The 22,781-nt window shown below is 46.3% G+C and overlaps 1 protein-coding gene across 2 annotated transcripts; it reads left to right on the top strand.

Annotated features, from left to right (window-relative positions):
• The first annotated feature begins 5,294 nt into the window (after positions 1-5,294).
• mrrf (mitochondrial ribosome recycling factor) lies at positions 5,295-22,726 on the top strand. Of its 2 annotated transcripts, none has more exons than XM_079734328.1 (7): positions 5,295-5,366; positions 8,282-8,469; positions 9,277-9,429; positions 14,689-14,807; positions 18,898-18,989; positions 20,585-20,744; positions 20,988-22,726. In XM_079734328.1, exons 2-7 carry the CDS (start codon positions 8,295-8,297, stop codon positions 21,063-21,065), a joined length of 777 nt encoding a protein of 258 aa, XP_079590454.1. In that variant the 5' UTR covers positions 5,295-5,366; positions 8,282-8,294; the 3' UTR covers positions 21,066-22,726. The 2 variants fall into 2 exon arrangements, with proteins under 2 accessions (XP_079590454.1, XP_079590455.1); XM_079734329.1 differs by lacking the exon at positions 5,295-5,366 and adding an exon at positions 6,960-7,031.
• The last annotated feature ends 55 nt before the right edge of the window (positions 22,727-22,781 follow it).

Here is a 22,781-nt window from a genome sequence, read left to right as displayed (position 1 = left end):
TACACTCCCTATGCAAACAACGCACCGTTTACAATGTGTGAGTCTGTAATACTAGGCACAATATGATATTCCGAGAAAAACAAAAATGATGATAACAATGATTATCATCATCACACAACCAACGATATTTAGGATATAATATCATCTGATATGATAAAAATAGTAATAATTCAATCATTATGATGATGATGATTTATATTATTATTACTAACCATAACCCTATCATCACGATAATATTAATAAAAATCATAATGATAATGATAATAACACGGTAATATTAATAAAAATATTAATAATAATACTTAATATATCATCATCATCATAATCGAACAACACCAGCCACACAGCCCTCCACTACTGCACCAACACAATTATATCATCAATAACAACAACCATTAACCATTAACCAATTAATAACAATAAGAACATCACATGATGTTGTCCAGATATAACTTTACATTTCGTGAGTCGTGACCCATCGCAAAACAAACAAAACCCCATAAAAGGCCCATAAAACATGAAAGTACCTCAGATCCTAGGAGGAAGACTCCTGCTGGGTGGCGCTCCTTTTGTGTCCACCCAGCAGGAGGCCGTGGGCGAGGCCGTGATGCTGCCCAGGCGAGGGGACACCAGGGGTACACGGAAGGCCCCGGTGAACCATTCTACGTTTTTCCGGACTCGTTCATGCTTACGCCGGGGATCACGGGTGCAGGCACGTCAAAGTCATAAATTCAAGCTTTTAACGATGACTGGAAAACCCCTAATGGTAGAACCCCACGTTGTTTGCTGTGGGGGGGGACGAACGCTGACGACCAGGGCGACCGTGTTTTTTGCCCTGACGTGATCCGTGAGGTGAACGTACTGTTATACACAACAGGACTCTCATGCTGTTTACACAGAGAGGCGTTCTCTCCAACTCATCAGATTTGAGGTTGTGCACTACAGGACAACAGTGCACGACATGGAGGTCAGACAGTAGGGTCAGGCTTCAGGTCAGCGATGGTGAATTTTTGCCAAATAGATCGGGATTGGGGTATATCCCCTATAAATGTTTCATGCCAGTGTGTTATCGGGATTATAAGTGGTAGCAAGGCCTGACACTTCTGATTAGGGTCAAGCTTTTATTGAAGCACTATCTCTGTATGTTGAGTTAAGGTTGAGAGGTGAATGTTTACAACCTCTGGATTTTACTACAAATCCACAATTGTTCATAAGAGGGGGTTCACAAGACGATGCCACCTCACTGGCTGTTGTTATTGGAAAGCAATACATTCAAATTAAGTTTCTTCAAGGAGTCTCAATCACAAGGACATGGCTTTTGTTCAATAATTGTCAAATCTTCACTCAGACACAGATTTGCGTCTTGGTGCAGACAGTCGTCCACCTCTTGTATTCACACCACAGTAGTGTATGGATACATTTCCTTCCCTTTCATTTTGTGCATCAAAACTGTGAGAGCCCATCCTCTCTGTGGACGCAGTTTGCCTCCACCCTCAACATAACATCACATACAAGTAACATAACATCCCTAACACATTACCACAGGGCTCAGGAACCTCTGAATCAGCTTTTGATTGAAATCAGCTGAGAGCTGACAAGAGTGATGCAAAACCAAAAAGTGTTGACACAAAATTGTTCATATTTCATTTATTTCCCAGAAAGTAAAGCTGAACAAAAGTGAATTCATAGAGAACTGCTATCAAGCCAACCTTATAAACATTCATTGGGAGCTGCTGCAGATATGTAAACAGTGAACAATAAATCAAACAAAAAGATTGAAATAGTCAAATGATTTTAATTATATTTAATTTATTTAAACAGTTAAAAATAAATAGCTGCAACTTCACCAGAATCATTGAGTCGAATGACAGACTTGAGAAAGACCCCAGGTAAAGGATATTTCTGGTTCTCAAACAAACAGTCATTCTTATTCTTGGAAGGCTTTGTTTGTGTGGGTGTGTGTGTGTGTTTGTGTGTGTGTGTGTGTGTCTGTGTGTGTGTGTGTGTGTGTGTGTGTGTGTGTGTGTGTGTGTGTGTGTGTGTGTGTGTGTGTGTGTGTGTGTGAGATCGGATGCGGGTTAAGGCGGTGAAAAGGTGAATGCAGGGTCTCCTGCATCTCCAGGGGGACGAACGTCTTCCACCACATCAACAGCTCCCCGGGGGGGCGGCGTCCATTGAGAACTCTCACTTTCCCAGCCGACGCCCGCCTCCCCGTCTGGCCCATGTGACCACATGGCCAGCCATCCTCTGCCACAGTCCTACACAGACGCTTGCACCCTTAGCAACATTAGCAGCTCACTCTAAACACTAATGCACGGTGGATGAATGAACTGAATAAATACAGAGAAAATAAACAAACAACGCAGACACGTTTCAACGTGTGTGTGAATGTTTGTTTACGTTCTAACCTCACGGCTTACACTCCGAGAAGCATTTGTGGATCGCTGGGGGAGCCGGCCCACAATGGACCACAATGGCCTCCCTCCTCCTGGGACCAGTAAAGACCTCCGCAGGAAGAGTGAACAGGGAAGCTGAGCTTACGGAGGGGATGTCGAGGGCAAGGTGAGAGGTGGAGGAACAGGAGGAAGAGGAGGAGGAAGGTGAGGGGAGTTCAGAGGTAGAAGGAAACTTCATAAGAGATACACATGGAGAGAGAGGGAGAGGGAGAGAGAGAGAGAGAGAGAGAGAGAGGCTTGAGAAGGCGAGGAAGTAGAGAGGAAGTTAAGGAAGAGGGAAGGTCATCCCAGCATATAAAGAAAGGATGAGAGCTGGAGTTGATCAGTAGGGAAACCTGCAGAATCCTCCTCTGCTGCGGCCAAGAAGAACCAGGAAGGAATAGGGAAGAGCTGGGGGAAGAACAATGAAAGGTTTCATGTAATGGCCGTATTCATGAGAAATGCCATCACTCAACACATTAGGAAGCTTATCGAACCATTTACGTAAGTAAACAACATAATATGGATATGGGAACACCAGACATGAGCCCACACACACACTCACACACACATTCCTACCCATGCATGCACGCGCACACACATAAACACACACAGTCCCAGTCACACACACAAACACACAGGTTTTTTACAACAACAATGATGCAATATTGCATGATGCAAGACACTGGTATGTTCATATCTGGGCCACAGTAAATTGAGACAAGCAACGTTTAGAGGTATCTTTTCAAACAACAATAACAGAACTTTGATTCTCTCTGGCTTACGGTGGACCAATGTGACCATGGCGACCCCTCCTGCCGCTTAAGGCCCACAAACTGCAGCGATCAAGTCTGGACGTCCACACTCCAGGCTTATTCCGCCATGCCTGGGTTGTTACAGGAGGCGAGGTGAACCACGCACGCACACACACATACACACACACAGGGCGCAGCCAACACTCATTCACGCGCGCGCGAGAGAGAGGGCTAATTAATCTTCCGCAATCAGCAACGGGGGCTGTGTGCGTTTCTCTTGTTTTTTCTCCGCACACCGTAGCGCACGGCTATTTAAAGAGAAGCAGAGCAGAGCCGAGCGGGAAGAGGGGAAGGAAACACATGTCTAGACGCCCACCAGACCCGCGGCGCTACATTCTCCAGCAGCCCGGTGGCCCCACAGGCACACAAACAGCCGCTCCCTGCTCTGCCATCGCCTTCCTCCGCCGCGGAAAAGATGATGGATACAGGGGAGCTCCTCCGCTCAACCCAGCTAGCACCAGTGCTAACGTGAAATACAGTTGAAACACCCGCCAGAACAGCACGAACAACAAACGCATGCAAACCAGAGAATCACTTGGGTCAGATTCTTCCCTTTTACACGTGTAGTACATGCACAGACAACTAGGCCTAACCTGTGTGGGTGCTGAGGCTCAATTGCCTTTTTTTCAAACAGACCAACATGCAGAAACACACATGCAAGCATAAATGTATGCACACACACACACACACACACACACACACACACACACACACACACACACACACACAGGTTGCGAGAGGGAGAGTAAACAGGGCAGGTGAGTGAGGAATGACGGGTGCCCCTCAGCGGAGCAGGTCTCCACGCCTCGCTGGTTCTCTTTCACACACCAAGGCCCCTGTCTGCTCAGTCTCAGCCTGGTGACGCGCACACACATACACACACACACACACACACACACACGCACACACACACACACACACACACACACAGACACGCAGTTAATCAATCATACACATACACACAATGTGCTGCCTCTGTACCAGTGAGGCAAGGTGCAAAACAAGGACTGAGGTGTGTGCTGGCTGTTCTTTCCCCCCTCGCTCCAGTCTGAACTCATCTTATTACGGTCTCTACAGCCAGACGCTGGGTCCTCCTGCGCTTAATGCGTGAGGTCGCTCCACACTTGTTATTTTAGAATATATGAGTTAGAGTTCAGATTCTGAAATCAGACTGGAAACATCACTGTGTAGATTCAATGTATCCCAAGAACATTTATTTGTGTTAGGGTTAGTTACTTTAAGTGTTTATTTAGTCTATGCAATGTTACACCTGCCTTTATTTCCATTGCCGTAATTATATTACGTGTTAACTCCAGATAGACAAGTTTGAATTCTACATTCTAAATGTGAAGAGCACATTTGAATGCAAATGAAAAATAAATATGTTTTGTATTTTCAACTAACCAAAGTATTTGTCAGTTTAGTCAGTTAAAGCATTAGTCAGTTAAAACATTTTTAGCCACTACATTTTGTGTCGACAACATTAACCTTAAATGTTGTGTGGCTAACATTTTGTGTGCAGAGTAAACAATAAATGCATGTGCACGAGTCAACGAGAACAATAAACTAGCAAATGTGTCTGTTAGTAAGTAATGGTAAAATAAGATAGAAGACCGGTATAATATGAAATGTATTATTTAGTTAAAATGTATGGAAAGATTTACAATAAGTTCTCATGTTTAAATAATGTACCTAAAATCTATATATTTCTAAATAAATATTTGTATTTTATTTTTATGTATATTCATATATATATATATATATATATTAAACGATCAATATATATTTTTTGAATCCTCGTGGTTTCAGAAAGTCAACCTGACAGCATGACAACAATGTCGCATACCTTGTGTCGTCTTTGTTTAAAGCCTTTATGAATTAGGAGGTGCCCTCGATTCATCTCACTCTACTTTTCCTGTGCAGACTGCTCATCGCTGTTTCCATGAACTTGTATTGTACATTTCTAAACACCGCCCCCCCCAGGCGGAGTCAGAAGAACGACACAGACAGCGACTCACAGCCCGTCGCGGGATGATGACGACAATAGGTCCTCACTCACGTTAGGTATACAATTATTTTCCTTCTGCCATGCGTCTGTGAAGGTATTTTCCATAAAGTAAGTGCATGTTTTGGATTTCTATAAACATATGAACTGTTCTTCATTCAGTTATTCCTTCACCGTGCAGTTGTTAGTTTGGTCTACGTTTGTATTTCTTTAAAACACTGAAGATGTCCACGACCTTCGTGAACTGACACCTGCAGATAACAGAAAAACAGCAACACTTGCGTTCTCACCAACACGAAATGTAAAGTAGTTAATATCCGTGTCGCTAACGTTTTCAAATTAAAGTTGTGCTCCAGCTTCTAGCATTGTCCAGTGCATGGTTTGTGTATATCAGCCAGTCTTTGGTGTACATTCAAGAATGACTGGAATGCTTTTTATTCTTACAGCTTCTTTTGGCTCAGAATAACCTTTTCTGATATGATCACATATCTGTGGTTTAAAGAGAAACAGAATGCTCAGAACCATATCCCATATCTCTGGCTGACTGAAGAGACCTCCCATGCGGGCCCCCAGCAGCCCAGCCATCAGGAGAGGGTGTGTCCGCAGCTGTACAGGATACGAGGCTGTAGTGTCAGTGTGAACACCTGTTGTAGAGGTACCCTGCTTGGCTTCCTCCGTAAAGAGACATCAGTCAGCGTCTCATACCTGCTCCGTATCTTATGCCCATAGTATGAGACGTCAGAGAAGCCTGCCAGGAAACCTGCCCGCTTCCAATGTGAGATACTGTTCTTTTAGAGTGTGGACGTATCTCTGATATTATCTTCAGGGTATAATAAACATGAGTAAATATACAAAGTGAAAGGCTAAATGGGTATTAAGAATCTGTTTTATTTACACACAATAGCCCCACTGCCACTTAATTTAACAATTAATTAATTGACAATGTGGCTCTAGAAGCACCAGCTGATGCAAAATAGCCTTCCTTTTTGATTATCAGCCTTTGAACTGAATTTCCGAGCTGTAAATTTATATCTTTCAAGCACAATAATGCTGTCGGAACAGAGTGACTGCTGATTTGTGTCTAGATTATGCATGGTGTTTACGCAGCTGTAGAGTTTGTAGGGAATGCAGTTTTGATAACAATCAGGCTAGAGGAAAGGATGTTTATTTATATTTAAGTGAGAGAAAACCGGATATGGGCATTGATAAGAGTATTTATTGACACAGTCTATCAGTAGATGGTGTTCCTATTGAAGGACAAAGCTTTGAGTATCACTGGCCCAAACAAACACGCCAGCCTGGGATACAGGTTTGACCCCACTACACTGTATTATGGCTCGGAGAAGGTAGAAAAACACACGCAGAATGCAGAACAAACAAACAGATAAAAATCGATGTGTGTGGCTTTCTGTCGGTGAGCTCACTCAGTCCCACATCAAACGTCTGCTTCTCGCGTGCAATTTCTTTTAAGAGCATAAACACACTGCGTACAATGGAGGTGTCATGTGGGATATCTGTGTACACTATTTCACCGCCTGCCCTTCGCACCCACTGCTGCTGAAAGGCGGCGGTTCCGCTGTGTGTCTGTGAAGAGGAGGGGCGTGACTGGATGTGCACGTACATGCGCATCGGCCAGGGTTCAGTAGCGGGGAGCAGGACTTGAGCGGAACGCTGAGAGAGGACTGTGAGGCGGTGAATAGAAGGAGCTGTCTCTGGGAGCTGAGGACTGTCAGATTGGCAGCCCGCCTCCCCTCTGGGAAGATACACCTATTGAGGGTTAGTGGGTTGTGTAAGGTACATCTATTATGGGTTAGTAGGTTGTATGGGATACACCTATTAGGGGTTAGTGGATTGTATAAGAATCATCTATTAGGGGTTAGTGGGTTTTATAAGGAATTTATATTAGGAGTTAGTGGGTTGTATAAGGTATACTATTAGGGGTTAGTGGGTTGTATAAGGTACATCTATTAGGCGTTAGTGGGTTGTATAATAAGATACATCTATTAGGGGTAGTGGGCTGTATAAGGTAATTCTATTAGGGGTTAGTGGGTTGTATAAGATACATCTATTAGGGGGTTAGTGGGTTGAATAAGGTACATCTATTAGGGGATAGTGTGTTGTATAATATACATCTATGAGGGGTTAGTGGGTTGTATAAGATACATCTATTGGGGTCAGTGGCTTGTATAAGATACATCTATTGGGGGTTAATGGGTTATATAAGGTACATCTATTAGGGGTTAGTGGGTTTTATAATAAGATACATCTATTAGGGGTTAGGGGTTGTATACGATACATCTATTAGGGGTTAGTGGGTTGTATAAGATACATCTATTAGGGGTTAGTGGGTTGTATAAGATACATCTATTAGGGGTTAGTGGGTTGTATAAGGTACATCTATTAGGGGATAGTGGGTTGTATAAGATACATAAGGGGTAAGTGGGTTGTATATGATACATCTATTCAGGGTTAGTGGTGTGTGTGTGTTTGTCAGAGATTTCAATCAAATCATAACCATAACCTTACCCCATTATCCGCACTTCGCTGTAGTTTTTCTCTATTTTATGATTTATGTCCCTCTTGTTCTCTCCCCCTCTCTCTTAGACCCTCATCCCTCCCTCTCTGTCTTTCTCTCTCTACTTCAATCGCTCATATTGTATGCGCACTTAAGCTATATTTCATTCAAGTGGTAGAACTTATTGGCTTTTAAAGAGGTGTAATACAATTCAAAAGAGCCTATTTCTTTTAGATCCTTTATTGAAATCCCCCTGTTGCTGTTGTTGTCACAAAGTTCACATGGAAGAGGGCTTAACCTTAGCAGATGCTTGCAATACATCATTTTATGTGATGGATGCTGAGGCTAACATTGTCATACAATAGTCCAAACAAAACAGCTGGCATACCCCCTACCGGTAGACATAGGTCACTGCAAGTATTTTATATTATTTTTAAACCGTTTGTGTCCCTCCACATAATCCATGCTTCCATTGTGACCCTCCCTCCTGTGTTTCTCTCCATTCTTCCAGGTCTTCCCCAGGTATGGCTCTGAGTCTCATGTGCCTGCTGCGGCCCGCGTTGGGCCGTGCCCTGGTGCGGCAGCTCAGCTGTCCCAGGGTCCTGACCACAGCCGGGGTCACGACCCCACCCCTCACACACCAGAACCCCCAGCTGACTCCCACCTGTGCAAGGTTCTACGCCACCAAGAAGGCCAAAGGTGCGTTCAAACCCTTGACGTACTGTTTTTCAGGGCCAGAGGCAATTATTTCCCTTTTAAATGTAATCTCCGCTAAAGATGCTTGTCGAGATGCTTCCTGTTACTCATGTACACTATGTAATACTCTCCTAAATCCGGGCTTTGCAGTAAAGGTAATTGCTACTGACTCAGGCGATTGGTTACAGAGTAGATAAGATATCCAATGTGTTCACACGCAGCACATGTCATGGGAGTGGGGGGCTGCATGCTACTATTTACTATGGAGCAGGGAGCTGCTGCTGGCTCTCAAGCAGCAGTGTCTGAGGCTGAGTAGAGGCTGGGCGTTTTATCTCCAGTGGTCCTGTCCTGAGATTGGCCCGCCTGCTTCCCCCCCCCCACACTTCCATGAAAGAGCTTTCAAGAGGCTGGAGACGGCGGTACTCCACAGTAGAGCCCTAGCATCTAGCATCTTTGTGATAAAAGGTAGATTTAAAAAGGTACATCGCCTCATATCTCAGAGCTGAGTACCAGTATGTCATGTAGAGTACAGGCTTGTTTTGCTTTTAATGTAGCACACCCCGAACAAGCAGGGAAGCCAGAGATTCTCTCTCTCTCTCTCTCTCTCTCTCTCTCTCTCTCTCTCTCTCTATTTCTCTTATCTTTCTATCCATCAATTTATATGTCTCTCTATCTCTCTATTTATGTATATCTCTCTATCTAACTACCTCTATCTCTCTCGCCATATCGGTCCAAATATCCAGCCATATACATCCTTTGTTATTTTCTTGTTTTTCTCTTTGTTCTCGTTCCCCTCCGGCCCGATCCCAGCCAAGGGGAAGGGTCAGGCGGCCAAAGTGAACATTAACTCTGCGCTGGTGGAAGACATCATCGATCTGGACGAGGTGAAGGGGGACATGACGGCCGTGCTCAATACCCTGAAGGATGACTTCACGCGGAGCCTCAGCATTCGAACGTCGCCAGGTAGATAGCCCATGAGTCAGCCTTAGCTCATCAATTCCCTTTCCCCTCATTGCTCTTCCTTCCCGTTCCATCGCACCCTCCCCCATATCCTTGCCTCCCGTTTTTCTCTTGCACATTTATTGTCTCGGAAACAGTTGGGCCCCATGATACCTGTGCATCATTTTGGTAATAACTTGCATATACACAACACAAAGACTTAAAGCGAGGGTAAACCCCCGGTCTCGGATTCAGCATTGACAATTTTTTTTGGGTTATCCCGCTTATTCGTCTTGGCAGGAACACCGAACAGTACAATAGGATCAGTTGACCTAAACAGGTGCTTCAGCAGAGTCTAGTACTTAGAGTGTCCTTAGATGTTTCGATGCGTTTGAGGCTTTTGTGGTAAATGTTGTAGTCGTGTAGGAGATCTCATTGCTGAAGCAGGCTAGCATGATCCATGGCAGGGATCAGCCTTGAGTCATGTGGAGGGGGGCACCCCTGGCCAAGGATGCCCAATGAGAGGCCTGGCCCAGGGGTAGGCACGGACAGTTTGGGGGTTGCTCTCTGGATGTTTTTGGTCTTCTTGTTCGCTCTGGTTTCCTGCATTCAAATCTGTGAAACCAATATGTTGTAGGTTCATTGTGATACTATTACTACTTTTATTGTTCAACATATTTAAAAACAAATACAATTCAAAAAGATGAATTCTGAAGTAAAAGATAAATAACGTGTTTATTTGTTACTTATGTTGTGTTACTAATAATCTGTCTGACAGTCAATGATCGCACAGTAATCTGTTCTTTAATGAAAACATGGTGGCACGAGGAGACTAGCTCGTAGCCATTTCAGCCTCAGCCTCCTCAGAGATGGTGGTGGAAACCTCAGTGAACATGCCGTGTTGCCAGGTCAGCGGCCATACGCATCCAATTTACCCACTATTGACTTTGGCATCATTCAACACACATGGGGCCAGAACTGTGAGGCCCTTCAACTGCTTTCATGGCACCATTTCTTGGGGATTTTCGTGTTTACTCCTGTGCATAAAAGTAGTCTCCCAGACATGTTTTTTTGTGCGTGAGGACCCCGGGGGCCCCTTCATTTGCATCTACCTGACCAAGAGCCTGAGGGCTGAGCAGAGGGCATCCCCCGGAATGACCTTTACCTTGACCTCTGCTTGACCTCTCCTTCCTCGACTACATCCAGGTCGCGACCTCCTGCTATATGTAATGGGGGATCCCAAGGGAGTGCAGGGGGATTTAGAGTTTACATTTTCGGTCTTCAGTTTCCCCTGGCGCGAACTTTCCTTTTCTACGTTTGTTTGGAAAGCCTTGCTGTTTCCAATCGGTATGTAATTAAATAATCCAAAGAACACTGCAACGATGGGACAGATGCAGCTTTAAAAAAAATCCTCACCGGATTTCTTTTGTAAACATGTATCTGAGAAATCCACTTCTTGTTCTTTCTGTCTGCAATTGATTTATTTCTGCTTTATCTATTGATCTGGTCTCCAATTTCTTTTCGTTCTGTGTGCTGTGTCCTTTTATTCATTTGAATCTGGACCCAAATGGGTCCAGATTGAGGAATCGGTCTTCTCACTTTTCACAACCTCTCCATCCACACTCTGTGGGCTTCACCTCACCCCCTACCTGCACTCTTTTCAACACACGCTCTACTCACTTTTTCACTTTTGCCTCATACCCCCCCAAAACCCCCCGACCCCCACTTGTTCTCCTTCACCCAAACCCCTCCCTCCCCCAATTCCACCATCTGCCCCCCCCCCCCCTCCTTTGTGTTCGTCCAGCTGCGCAGTAATCTGTGGAGGCAGCAGGACTTAGGGCTGACAGCAGAAACTCACTGGCTGCAAAGGATGAAGTGGTGGAATGAAATGACGTCTTGTGTGTGTGTGTGTGTGTGTGTGTGTGTTCGTTCCATGGTCAAGTCATCTGGCTCTCATTACGTGTGTGTTTGTGTGTGTGTGTGTTGGTTCAAGTCTGCAATTGTGTGTGAATGTGTATTGTTTTTTTTGCGTGTAGTGTGTGTGTGTGTGTTTGTGTGTGTGTTTGTGTGCACTCCTCATATGATAATACTTTGTAGTCCATATGTTTTGTGCGTGCTTCCGTACGTTTGCTTGAGATTTGGTCCAACCAGAACATCTCAATTGCCAAGGGTAGAGTGTTATGATGACCCATAGACACACAAACACACACCCTTTTTACACTATGGCAGTATGTATCCTGTAATCTCCTGGGATGTCTACGCTATAGCTGTTGCTATGGAGACCGTATTTAGTCAAAGCAGGCTAAGAAGTGCTCTTTGTGTTTGAAATCAAATCCACTTCCTTTACATCCTCAGAAGTCCCCGGTTGAAATGTATTTCTTTGATGGTACAGACATTTGCAAAATTTCATAAGTACATATAACTATATTTTTCTCTGTGACTGCCGCTCAATGTTTGTAGTTTAATACCGGGGTCACCGATGACATAAGCTCAAGCTAAGCTCCGCTGCTGGATGACAACACATCTCCCTCTCCAGGAACATGTAGCGCTAGTCTGCGGACCTCCATCCCTCTCCGTTTGAAGATAGATAGTGTTTCCCTCGCCCCGACCGTATCCGTTACCCCCTGGAAAACGCTGGCCGCAGCCAGTAGAGCAGCAGATCCTCAGCTCTCATTGTGCCATGACGTGGCCTTAATGGACTTTAATGAGCCTTCCCAGGTTAAGGGTGTCTGCTGCCGCTATCCCAACGCTTGAACCACGACGGGGAAGGCGCTGCCGGAGCCTACACCGTTATCATGTGGCTGGATAGAATTGGAACGCGTCCCCGAGTTCAAAAGCTCACGTCGATGTAATGCTCAGTCGGTGTCCGGCGGGGCTGGATCACGATCGCCCTTTGAGGGAGAAAGTGAGTCTGTCTCTTGTCTCTTGTCTCAAGACGATTTGTGCATTGTGGCTCTCCCCGTGTGTGTATCTCTGTCTCTCACATGCACAGATGTGCAGTGACACACTGTGGTGAGACAGGTAACACGCACACGAAGCAGACGATCATAAGGTCACGTGTAGACGGACAGATGGACGGACAGGAGGTCACAGACGGACACGTCCGGAGAAAAGTCGTTTTGGTTGATGGACGGGTGGACGGACGGGATGTCAGAGGCAGACAGATGGACACACGCACACACACTGAAATATAGCTTGAGTATGCAAACAATATGAGCGATTGAACACATAAACAGAGGGAGAAACTACGGTGAAGCGTGGGTAATGCATAGGCTAGGGTTAGGATTTGATTAGATTGAAACCTCTGAAACACACACACTCGACAGGTAGACATATAGAAGGTCACAGGTACAGATACGTTATACTGCTTGGCAAAGAGACAAGAGAGCAGTCCACGCACGCACGCACACACACACACAATTAGTGTGTGTGTGTGTGTGTAGTAATTAGAATTAGTAGGAAGACAGACAGACAAAAGGTCACAGGTACACACACACAAGGATTTGTGTTTGGTCATTAGACAGGGCTGCCTTTCAGGTGCAGGATGTCTAGACAGCCCCCGGTCTGGAGCCCCCAACCATTGGGACGTTGAGCGTCCCACCGGTATGGAGAGTAGCTGGCAGTGGGAGAACCATCATGGACCTCAGAGACCAGCCGCGGTTCAATCGATGTAACAAGGAAAAGAACAGTTATTCATTATATCCCCTGGCCAAAGTACCCTGTTCAGAGTCAAAGACGGGCAGAGACCTTTTATTGAGGTTTACCCTGGCATACTTCCCCTCCCCCTATGGACCACATACACCACCCCGACACCCGGGCTTCACCAGGACATGGGATGTGGGGGGGGGGGGGTGATGGAAGACAGGTGAGGAAGAAGGAAACGACTGCTTTAGAGGGAATCCAGATGGACGGCGCAAAAGAGAGAGAAAATAATAGAGAAGGAGAGCGATGCGGAAGAGAGTGGAAGAAATGAAATCAAAGGAAATCATTTGGCGTCTGTGCTCTAAGGGCGGCCCACACTTTGTCTTTTCTACTTATTTTCCATTCCAGGAAGTTTGGGGAGCAAAGGGAATTAAAGTTACAATAATTGTTCCTGAAAGCCAAGGTCATGGTTTATAGGAAACTCAGCATATTAGCAACTATGGTTACTCATGTTGAATAATTATTGCTTTATTATTGTTTCTTCATTTACGGGGAACGAGTTCAGAGACTCTAAAGAGCTGCAGCATTATCAATCAGATCTGGTTGTTGCCGTGGCCCTGGTGGCAGCACTTCAAGGGTCTAGTGGCTCCAATATCCTTGGTGTGCTTTTGATTCTCCTCAGCCTCACTACCAAGTGCCTCGTAAGTGACGTACAAAACACTGCTAACTGAATACATGTACGCATGAATGAGGATGAAGTACAAGGGTTCAGGGGTCTCTCTCTCTCGCTCTTTCTCTCTCTTGCTCGCCCTCACCGAAGATAAGAGGTCATCTCTGTCTGCACCCACCCTGTCTGCGAGTGACCTCACATCCTGTTCCTCCCAGGTGACTGCAGGACGTCCCTTGTCTGCTGATCTGTTTCACAGCCGCCTGCGGACCCTGGGCCTGTGCTCGGGTAGCAGTTGTTTCTGCTTTGCTTCCTCACAAGAAGAAGAGACGCTGCCAATACATGAGCTCCATTGACGGCTTGATAGCGTCCGACATTTGTTTTGTGTCCCAGAGTTTGGGTCGGTGTCCCAGTGTTTCACATACGATAGGAAGTCAGGAAGACAAGTTCTGTGACTACATTTTTGGGACTTGACTTGATTTCTTCTGATGCTGATTGAGTCTGAAGTCTGAGCTGCTGTATTAGATCAGTTGTTCCATCTTTGGACTGAATGTGTGCAACTATATTGTCCTTTTACGTACCACCACATATACAGACAGGGTAAGTAGTGATGCAAGAGGGCAGTGCGAAACGGGGTAGTGAAAAAGTACGCTGCTTATGCTGCCACTGTGTTTATCTAGCAAGCACAAATGATCTGTCCTTTATTTTCATGTTATTATGAAATAAACTGTCCTTTATATTCATGTTATCATGAAGTGACCTTCCCTTTTATATTCAAGTTAAAACAACATGGTACGGTCCTTTATATTCATGTTAGAATGAAGTGAACAGTCCGTTGTGTTCATGTTAACATGACGTGACCTGTCCTTTTTTTTCATGTTAACATGTAGTAAACTGACCCTTATATTCATTTGAACAGGTAGTGAACAGCTTTGTATTCATGTTAACACTTTGAACGCGGTGGTGTGTTTCAGGGGCTCTGGACCACATCGTAGTGACCACCCCAGATGGAAAGTTTCCCCTCAACCAGCTGGGCCAGCTCTCCATGAAATCTCCTCAGCTCATAGTGGTTAACATGACCAGCTCTCCAGAGGTAAGACACGCACGCACGCTGCATGCAAGCACGCACGCACGCACGCACGCACGCACGCACGCACGCACGCACGCACGCACACCTCTCTCTCACACAAACACACCAAACAATCACACACACACATCAAACAATCACACACACAAATAGTCACACACCTCTCTCTCTCTCTCTCTCTCTCTCCGTCACACACACACACAAACAGTCAAACATGCATACAGTCACACACCTCTCTCTCCCTCACACACACACACACACACAAACAGTTACGCACACGAACAAGCACACGTACACACACAGTCGCACACACTCCTTCCTTTCCTTCTCATCTGTCTGTGTTTTCTAAATTCTCCATAATAAATCAGAGGGAACGATCTGTCTATTTGATCAAGTTCACGCGTCTTCAAGTAAATCTATCTTTGAGATCTGTTTATTTTTTAAGCCCCGTCCATCTCTCCCTCTGCAACTTTATCTGAGATGCTATCTGATGGATGATCTGAAAGGTCCCCTTTAGTGAGGCCGGTGTGTGTGTGTGTATGTGTGTGTAGTCAGGCCAATGTGTGTGTGAGTTGAAACAGAAAAGGAAATGACCTCACCTTACCCTCCGGTCGGGATGGATGGATCTTTTACATTTCCTTTGTGTGCCACTATTCTCTCCCTTTCTTTTCTTCCATGCTTCATTTGAGATGATGCCTCATGAACATGTTAATGCGAGCAGAGTGCCTACCACTGTGCACATCACACCCGGCCCCCCTGGTGATACGTCTTGTGTGAAACGTTTTCCCCCCCCCCCCCCCATGTAACCCAGAGGAAATCTCCCTCAGTGTAACGTTGGGACCCCCTTCCCCGGCCCATGAGCCGGGAGATGACATTACATACACACTGTATGTATATCTAGTTTTAGGTTGTCAAGCACAGGCCTGACACGTGTTTCTGGTCCCAGGGTCCTTTCATGTGGTGTAGCGTTTCATTGCTTCATGCTCACAAACCATAATGCAAATGTGGGAATTTATCAGAGCATCCGCACACGATACTCCAGTGTGCTACCTGAGACAGGCCTGACTCACCGAGTCCCTGCTCCACGCACGCACACACACACACACACACCAGCCACGGACCACACACACATACACACACACGCACGCATTCAAACACATACACATGGCACACGCACACGCACACACACACACACACACACGCACACGCACTTCACACATACACATGGCATATACACAGATGAGCACACATGCAGACCCATACACACTTGCACAAGCAGACACACATTCACTTGGGGCACACACACACACACACACACACACACACACACACACACACACACACACACACACACACACACACACACACACACACACACACACACACACACACACACTCTCAGCCTAGGTTCCCCGTAGCCCACACAGAGGGGACTGCACAGGTCTCTGCTCTAATAGGCTTATAATGATGCCTATCCATTACCTAGTGAACCCAAGACCCTCGCCATTGTTTTCCATACATCCATTAACGGAGGCCTGGGAAGCTACAGCAGAGCTACCAGCGGCTACTACGACTACTGCTACTACCATTACTACTACTACTACTACTACCAGAACCAGCACCACTGGCTCCACGAGCCCTGTTGATCACAGCCAGTCTCCACCACCACCACCACACACTAATCAACAGCATCTCCCCCGTCGTCTGGGTTTATTTGGACTCCGCTGGTGTGGGCGGATGAAAACACACGTGTGTCGACCGCGCGCCAACACGCCACGTTGTTATTAGCCGTGATGTTTTTCTTATCTTTTTTTTCATACGCACACACAGACACACAAACTTCCAGAGAAATTCCACACAGGACCGTTTCTTTGAAGCGACGTGTGTGCGTTTGATGTGTAACTTCAGCATCATTTCTCTTCCCCCGCGGACATGTTAACCAGAACACGCCTGGTTGTGCCTTTTCAGAGAGCTGCGCTCAGTTCTCCCTTACCACTGGGGGGGAGGGAGGGAGAGAGGGAGACAGAGAAGGAGGAGAGAGGAAAAGGGTGAGGGGGAGAGGAGGGAGAGAAGGAGGAGAGGGAAGGAGGGAGGAGGAGAGCGAGAGTGGGTGGAGGAGGAGGGGGGGGAGAGAGAAGGAGGAGGAGGAAGGGAGGGAGAAGGGGAGAGAGATCCGAGGGGTGGTGATGAATTTGACGCTGAGAACAATCCAACATAGTTCCAGGTTGAATCCATCAGCCCACGCTCAAAGCCCGAAGAGAGGCAGGGACGGAGGCCTGTGTTCTGGAGGATTCTGTGGGGAAGGGAAAAAGATATGGGATCTTGTGAATTAATATACACAAATAGGTTCCTTTAATCCTGCCGCCGTTTCCTCAGTGGCGCGAGCCTGCTGGACCTGACAAGGAGAACTAGAAAGGAAGTCTGGACTGGAGGAAATAATGATCTTTTTTTATTTTGGCCTCACGTTTGTTCTGTGGAATGCCAGGCTGAGGGGAGCTTGGACCAGTCCGGGGGCTTTAAGTGAATTCATCAGAATGAGTTTGGCCCGTGAGCAGGGTTAAATAATGGCAGGGTTGGCGAACGTTTTCATCCTTACTCCTAAACACAGCCTGTATAAAACAACAGCAAATGTTTCTGGTCAGATAGTGGGGGGTGGGGGAAAGAGATGGATTCATATGTGTAACATTAAAAGTCACTCAGGCCAATTTATCACTGGAAAATAATATTATTCCAGAAGCAAAAAAATATAGTTATTAATACTTTACAGCTGGTGATTTGACCAGTTGAGATTCGGCCAATATTCTTCCTACTTTCCTGTCAGTCTATTAATTGTGTACCTATGGTTACAGGTCCATCTCATTCTCTGCTCATTCTGCATGGCCATAGTGACAAGATAGAGACAGCATCTTTCATCTAATTTGTGTTTAAATTGCCTGGGCACTGGCTTAATGTTTGGAGGCAGGAAACTAATTAGAAAGTGCTTGTTGGAAATTGCTCATGTGGGAGATTATGACTTGACAGCCCTGAGAGCAGGAGAGACTGACCTCCTCAGACAGTATGAGTCAGGTGACTCCAGCCCTGAGACCAGGAGAGACTAACCTCCTCATACAGTATGAGTCAGGTGACTTCAGCCCTGAGACCAGGAGAGACTAACCTCCTCAGACAGTATGAGTCAGGTGACTCCAGCCCTGAGACCAGAAGAGACTAACCTCCTCATACAGTATGAGTCAGGTGACTCCAGCCCTGAGACCAGGAGAGACTAACCTCCTCAGACAGTATGAGTCAGGTGACTCCAGCCCTGAGACCAGGAGAGACTAACCTCCTCAGACAGTATGAGTCAGGTGACTTCAGCCCTGAGACCAGGAGAAACTGAACTGGCCTCAGACATAGTATGAGTCAAGTGACTTCAGCCCTGAGACAGGGGAGGCTCACCTCCTCAGACAGTGTGAGTCAGGTGACTTCAGCCCTGGGACCAGGAGAGAGTAAACTCCTCAGACAGTGTGAGTCAGGTGACTTCAGCCCTGAGACCAGGAGAGAGTAAACTCCTCAGACAGTGTGAGTGACTAACAGGGTTACAGACCCTGTCGACTGTTTCTTTCAGGTAGAAGATCAGAGCTGTGCTGATGGATAACGAATCATTTATAGGCTGGTCATCGGGAAATGGCACATTGATACACTTTCTCACTTGTCTTCCTCCCACAACATGAGCCCAAAGTGACGTGTGTGTGTGTGTATAAATGTGTATGTGTGTTTGTGTCGGGGGGGGGGGGGTCATCCATGGTCAGGTCTTCCCTGCAACCTCTCAGTCCGCTGACAGTGGCCGAAGGCGCTTCCACATGGCCTGGGCTTCCCCTTTCCACACACACACAAACACACGCATACACACACGCGTACACTTACACACAAAACACACGTACACACAAAACAACAACACTCCTAATGGTTAGCAGCTGGGCTCTGGCGGTGACTGCATGAGCCTCGGCCCTTTTCCATTCAGTCTGGGCTTAGAAAACCAAGCACTTATCCGTGTGTGTGTGTGTGTGTGTGTGTGTGTGTGTGTGTGTGTGTGTGTGTGTGTGTGTGTCTCCTCCCCTAGGCTACGGTGGCTGTCACTCGTGCCCTGAGGGAGAGCTCCATGAAACTGAACCCAGAGGTGGACGGAGCCATCATCAAGGTGCCTCTTCCCAAGTGAGTCACTCTCACACATTATAAATATGTACACAAACACACTATACATAATATGTATACATACACACAAATGGTATATGCAAACACACATTATATTTATATTATATATAGACACACACAATATAAAAACACAGACACACACATTATAAATATACACATACAAACATTATACATAGACAACAAATATAGAGACAAAGGCTTATTGTACACACATTCACATAATAATCGACCCAAGGGCTGTAACCTTCCTCGGCACTCCTTTTTCCATGTGTAGTCTTATACTCGTTCTCTGCATCTCCCCTCTTTTGTTTCTCAAGTCTCATTATTACTGCACTTTTTAGTGCTGTTTAACTCTGTCCTTTCTGTGTTTAGCTGAACTGTCAGGTCCATATTTGCTGTGGCTTTACTAAATGTTATACAAGTCCACGTCGTGTCTCCAAGTTCTTGGTTGATATTGACAGATTTATTAGAGCCATGGGAAGACTCCCGGGTCCAATTTAGCTCTCGTTCTCTCGTTCTCTCATTCTCTCGTTCTCGTTCTCTCTCTCGTTCTCTCTCTCTCTCTCTCTCTCTCTCTCTCCCTCTCTCTCTTCCTCTCTCTCTCTCTCTCTCTCTCTCTCTCTCTCTCTCTCTCTCTCTCTCTCTCTCTCTCTCTCTCTCTTTTCTCATCCGTTGGCGTAGCCTGATTAAACAACCACACTCACCGTTATCCATCATGGACGTATTGGGACGTCCATCCATTGGGTATATAAGTGTTTATGTAGCTCCCTACATAGAGCTAGACGTGTGTGTGTGTGCATGCGCTTGTGTGTGTGTCTGTGTTGGTATGTGTGTGTGCGTGTGCACGTGTGGCTGCCCGTGCACGTTGAGCAGCAGGTGTTCGTCTGGCGGGGGCGTGGTGTTCTCCCCTGCAATCAGTCTCGCCACTCGCCCCGCCGCCATTTGCATTTCCAAAGAGAGCGAGCTCCTTGATTGGCTGTGGAATCAGTAATTAGGACGTATTGTTTGCAGTAAATAGACACTACTCGCAGATTGTTTGCAAATAGTTTCTAAGGCGAGAGAGCAAAAATAAGAGGGAAAAGCCAATTAGGAGGAGAGAGGACGAGTGAAACGGGAAGAAGTATGTTTCTGCCGAGTGATTAACTCGACGCCAAGTGAAAACAAAGTTGTTGAGCCGGCTGCCTGCTCCTCTAAAGGCCCTGACCTTTAGAGGAGCAGGCTGGTTGTCACAATGGCCTACCAGTCTGGTCTGAGATACACCCATTTATCGTTTCAAGCTTCATTAATGTATGAAATCGACAATGTAAAGGCACTGGTTAATTTCAGATCTTTAAGATGCCACATTAAAAGTCCAAAGGGTGATTAGAGTTGGACGAAATCAAGGTGTCGAACGTGTGTTTGGTCTTCAGTGTCTGAATGGACGACGCTAGGCAGCTGTTTGTTAGCCTTTATGGCTTCCAACAACACATTGGTCGGCTTACATTTGCTATCCAGGGGAATCCTCTCATGTCTAGGTTCTCTGTGGCCCACCCAACCAGAAGGCTCTCTCACTCACTCCATCCTCCCCCTTCACTCCCTCCTCGGGGGGGCTCCAGGGTGACGAGGGAGCACAGGGAGAACCTGGGCAAGCTGGCCAAGCAGCTGAGCAACAAGGCCAAGGACTCCCTGAGGAGGGTGCGCTCCAACGCCGTCGCGCAGGTCAAGAAGGCCAAGGAGGAGACCTCTGAGGATACCATCAGGCTGCTGGAGAAACAGGTAGAGACCTCTGAGGACACCGTCAGGCTGCTGGAGAAACAGGTAGAGACCTCTGAGGACACCGTCAGGCTGCTGGAGAAACAGGTAGAGGCGGGGCAGGGGGTAGAGGATGGTTTGGGGTAGAGGATGGTTAGGATTAGAGTCAGAGATGGGTTTGCGTCACAGATGGGTTAGGGATGGGTGAGAGTGAGGTCAGGACCAGATGACTAACTAAACACTTCTCTCTGTGTGTTTTCCTTCCAGCTTCAGCAAATGGCGGACAACATGGCCATCGACATCGACAAGCAGCTAGCATCCAAGACCAAAGAGCTTTTAGGCTAACCATGCTAATAAAAGCTAGGCATTACTTATTATTTTTGTATTCTGTACTTTATATTACAGTCATTGGTCAATGTGTCTGTTGAAGCGAGATGTGGGATGGTATTATCATATTTATACTGGGAGGTAGAGATGGATCGGGTTTGGCTGCTTATGGAAGTCATACCCACCTAGCTATGGATGCTTCTGGAAAACTCCATTAACAGACCATTTAGTCGCGGCTCGTAAGCCCAACATTTGGTTTACTCTGAGGTTTGGTGCTCTGTAATGACAAAAGCCCTACGTCGGGCTTCTGGGTGCAATCTGTTGTAACTGTCAATACACAAACAAGTCATCATGGAAATAACAGCGACATTCCCTCCCTCCTCCCTCTCACCCTCCATCCTCCTTCCCTCTCTTCCACCCTTTCCCTTCCCTCCCTCCTTCCTCCAAGCCACCCCTCCACCCTCCCTCCCTCCTCCCTCGCTCCTTTCTCCCTCCCAGCCTCCTCCCCTCCAACCGTCCTTTCTCCCTCCCCCCCCCCTTCTCTGTTGCTCCATGTCTTCAAACAAACATGCAGCCGGGGATGAATGGGGTTTTAATGGGATGTGCGGGCCTCCTCCTAATCAAACGCTGTGCCACAAGCCTGTTCTGTTTATATAAAACAAGCGCACCCGTCCGAGTGTCAACTGCTTTCTGCGGGTTCTGTCTCGGCGGTGAAGAGCAGGGAGTTTGTTCCACAAATGCACAAGCCGCCTCCTATTCCGGAAAAAGATAGCGCGGTTCCGTTGCCAAACATTTGCTTCACATTTGATTCAAAGTCATGTGAAAGCCAGAGTTATCTAAGGGGTGGGAAAATAAGTATTTCAATTGATGCCCATGTCTAGGATTGATAATATGGTTACCCTCTCTAAACACAGTAAAGCAGGGAACTTAACATTATTGATGGTGTTCATTAAAGGAAAAACAAAAGCTCCCTTCTGCGTCAACTTCCTTGTTTTCGCTTTTTTTTCTTTCTTTCTTGTTTTACCATCTCTCGCTCTCTCTCTGTCTGTCTGTCTGTCTCTCTCTCTCTCCCTCTCTCCCCATTAGTAGGATTGATATTGGGCACTTCCTGTGTAGACTTGGGGGCCCTGCTTGATGACATCACAGCCATTAGGCAGTAGGGTTCCGTATGTCTGTGATTGCGCCGTCCTTTCGGTCTTACAAAACTTCTGTATTCAAGTGGAAAAATGAAGCACAGAAATGTCGACATCGCTCTGAGGAATTATTATTTTGAGTGGCCAGGCAGTAAGCGTCTGATATAGGATAATGCATACTCCAGTCCACACTTTGAGGACCAGTTTGAGAACTACAAACATGACCCTGACGTGGGTGTAATCATTGTTCCACTTGGCTTTACGTGGCTTTTGGTCACAGCGGGCCAAGTCCCAAAAATCTGACTTTAGAGTAAATTTCTGATGTGTGATGGAAGACCAGCTCTGATCCGACAGAACGCGGCATTTCATTGTCTTTCGCTTTGTATTTGATTAGACCGATAAAGTCACTGGAGGCGGGGATCTGAAAGCATGTATTTGAAAAACCAAACTGGGCCAGCAAAAGTAAACTGATAAAAACATTCTGTAAAGGTTCAAATCAACAAGTGTAGACTGGCCAGTGTAGAAATACAAAAAATGCCCTTCTGAAGTATTATCCACTCAAGAAAGTGTTTTCTTTGGTAGAACATTCTCTTAATAAAAC

This window comes from Pollachius pollachius (assembly GCF_949987615.1).
Source record: "Pollachius pollachius genome assembly, chromosome: 4".
Lineage (NCBI taxonomy): Eukaryota > Metazoa > Chordata > Actinopteri > Gadiformes > Gadidae > Pollachius > Pollachius pollachius.
The sequence above is the reverse complement of the archived record's forward strand: the minus strand, read 5'-3'. Positions and strand labels throughout refer to the sequence as shown.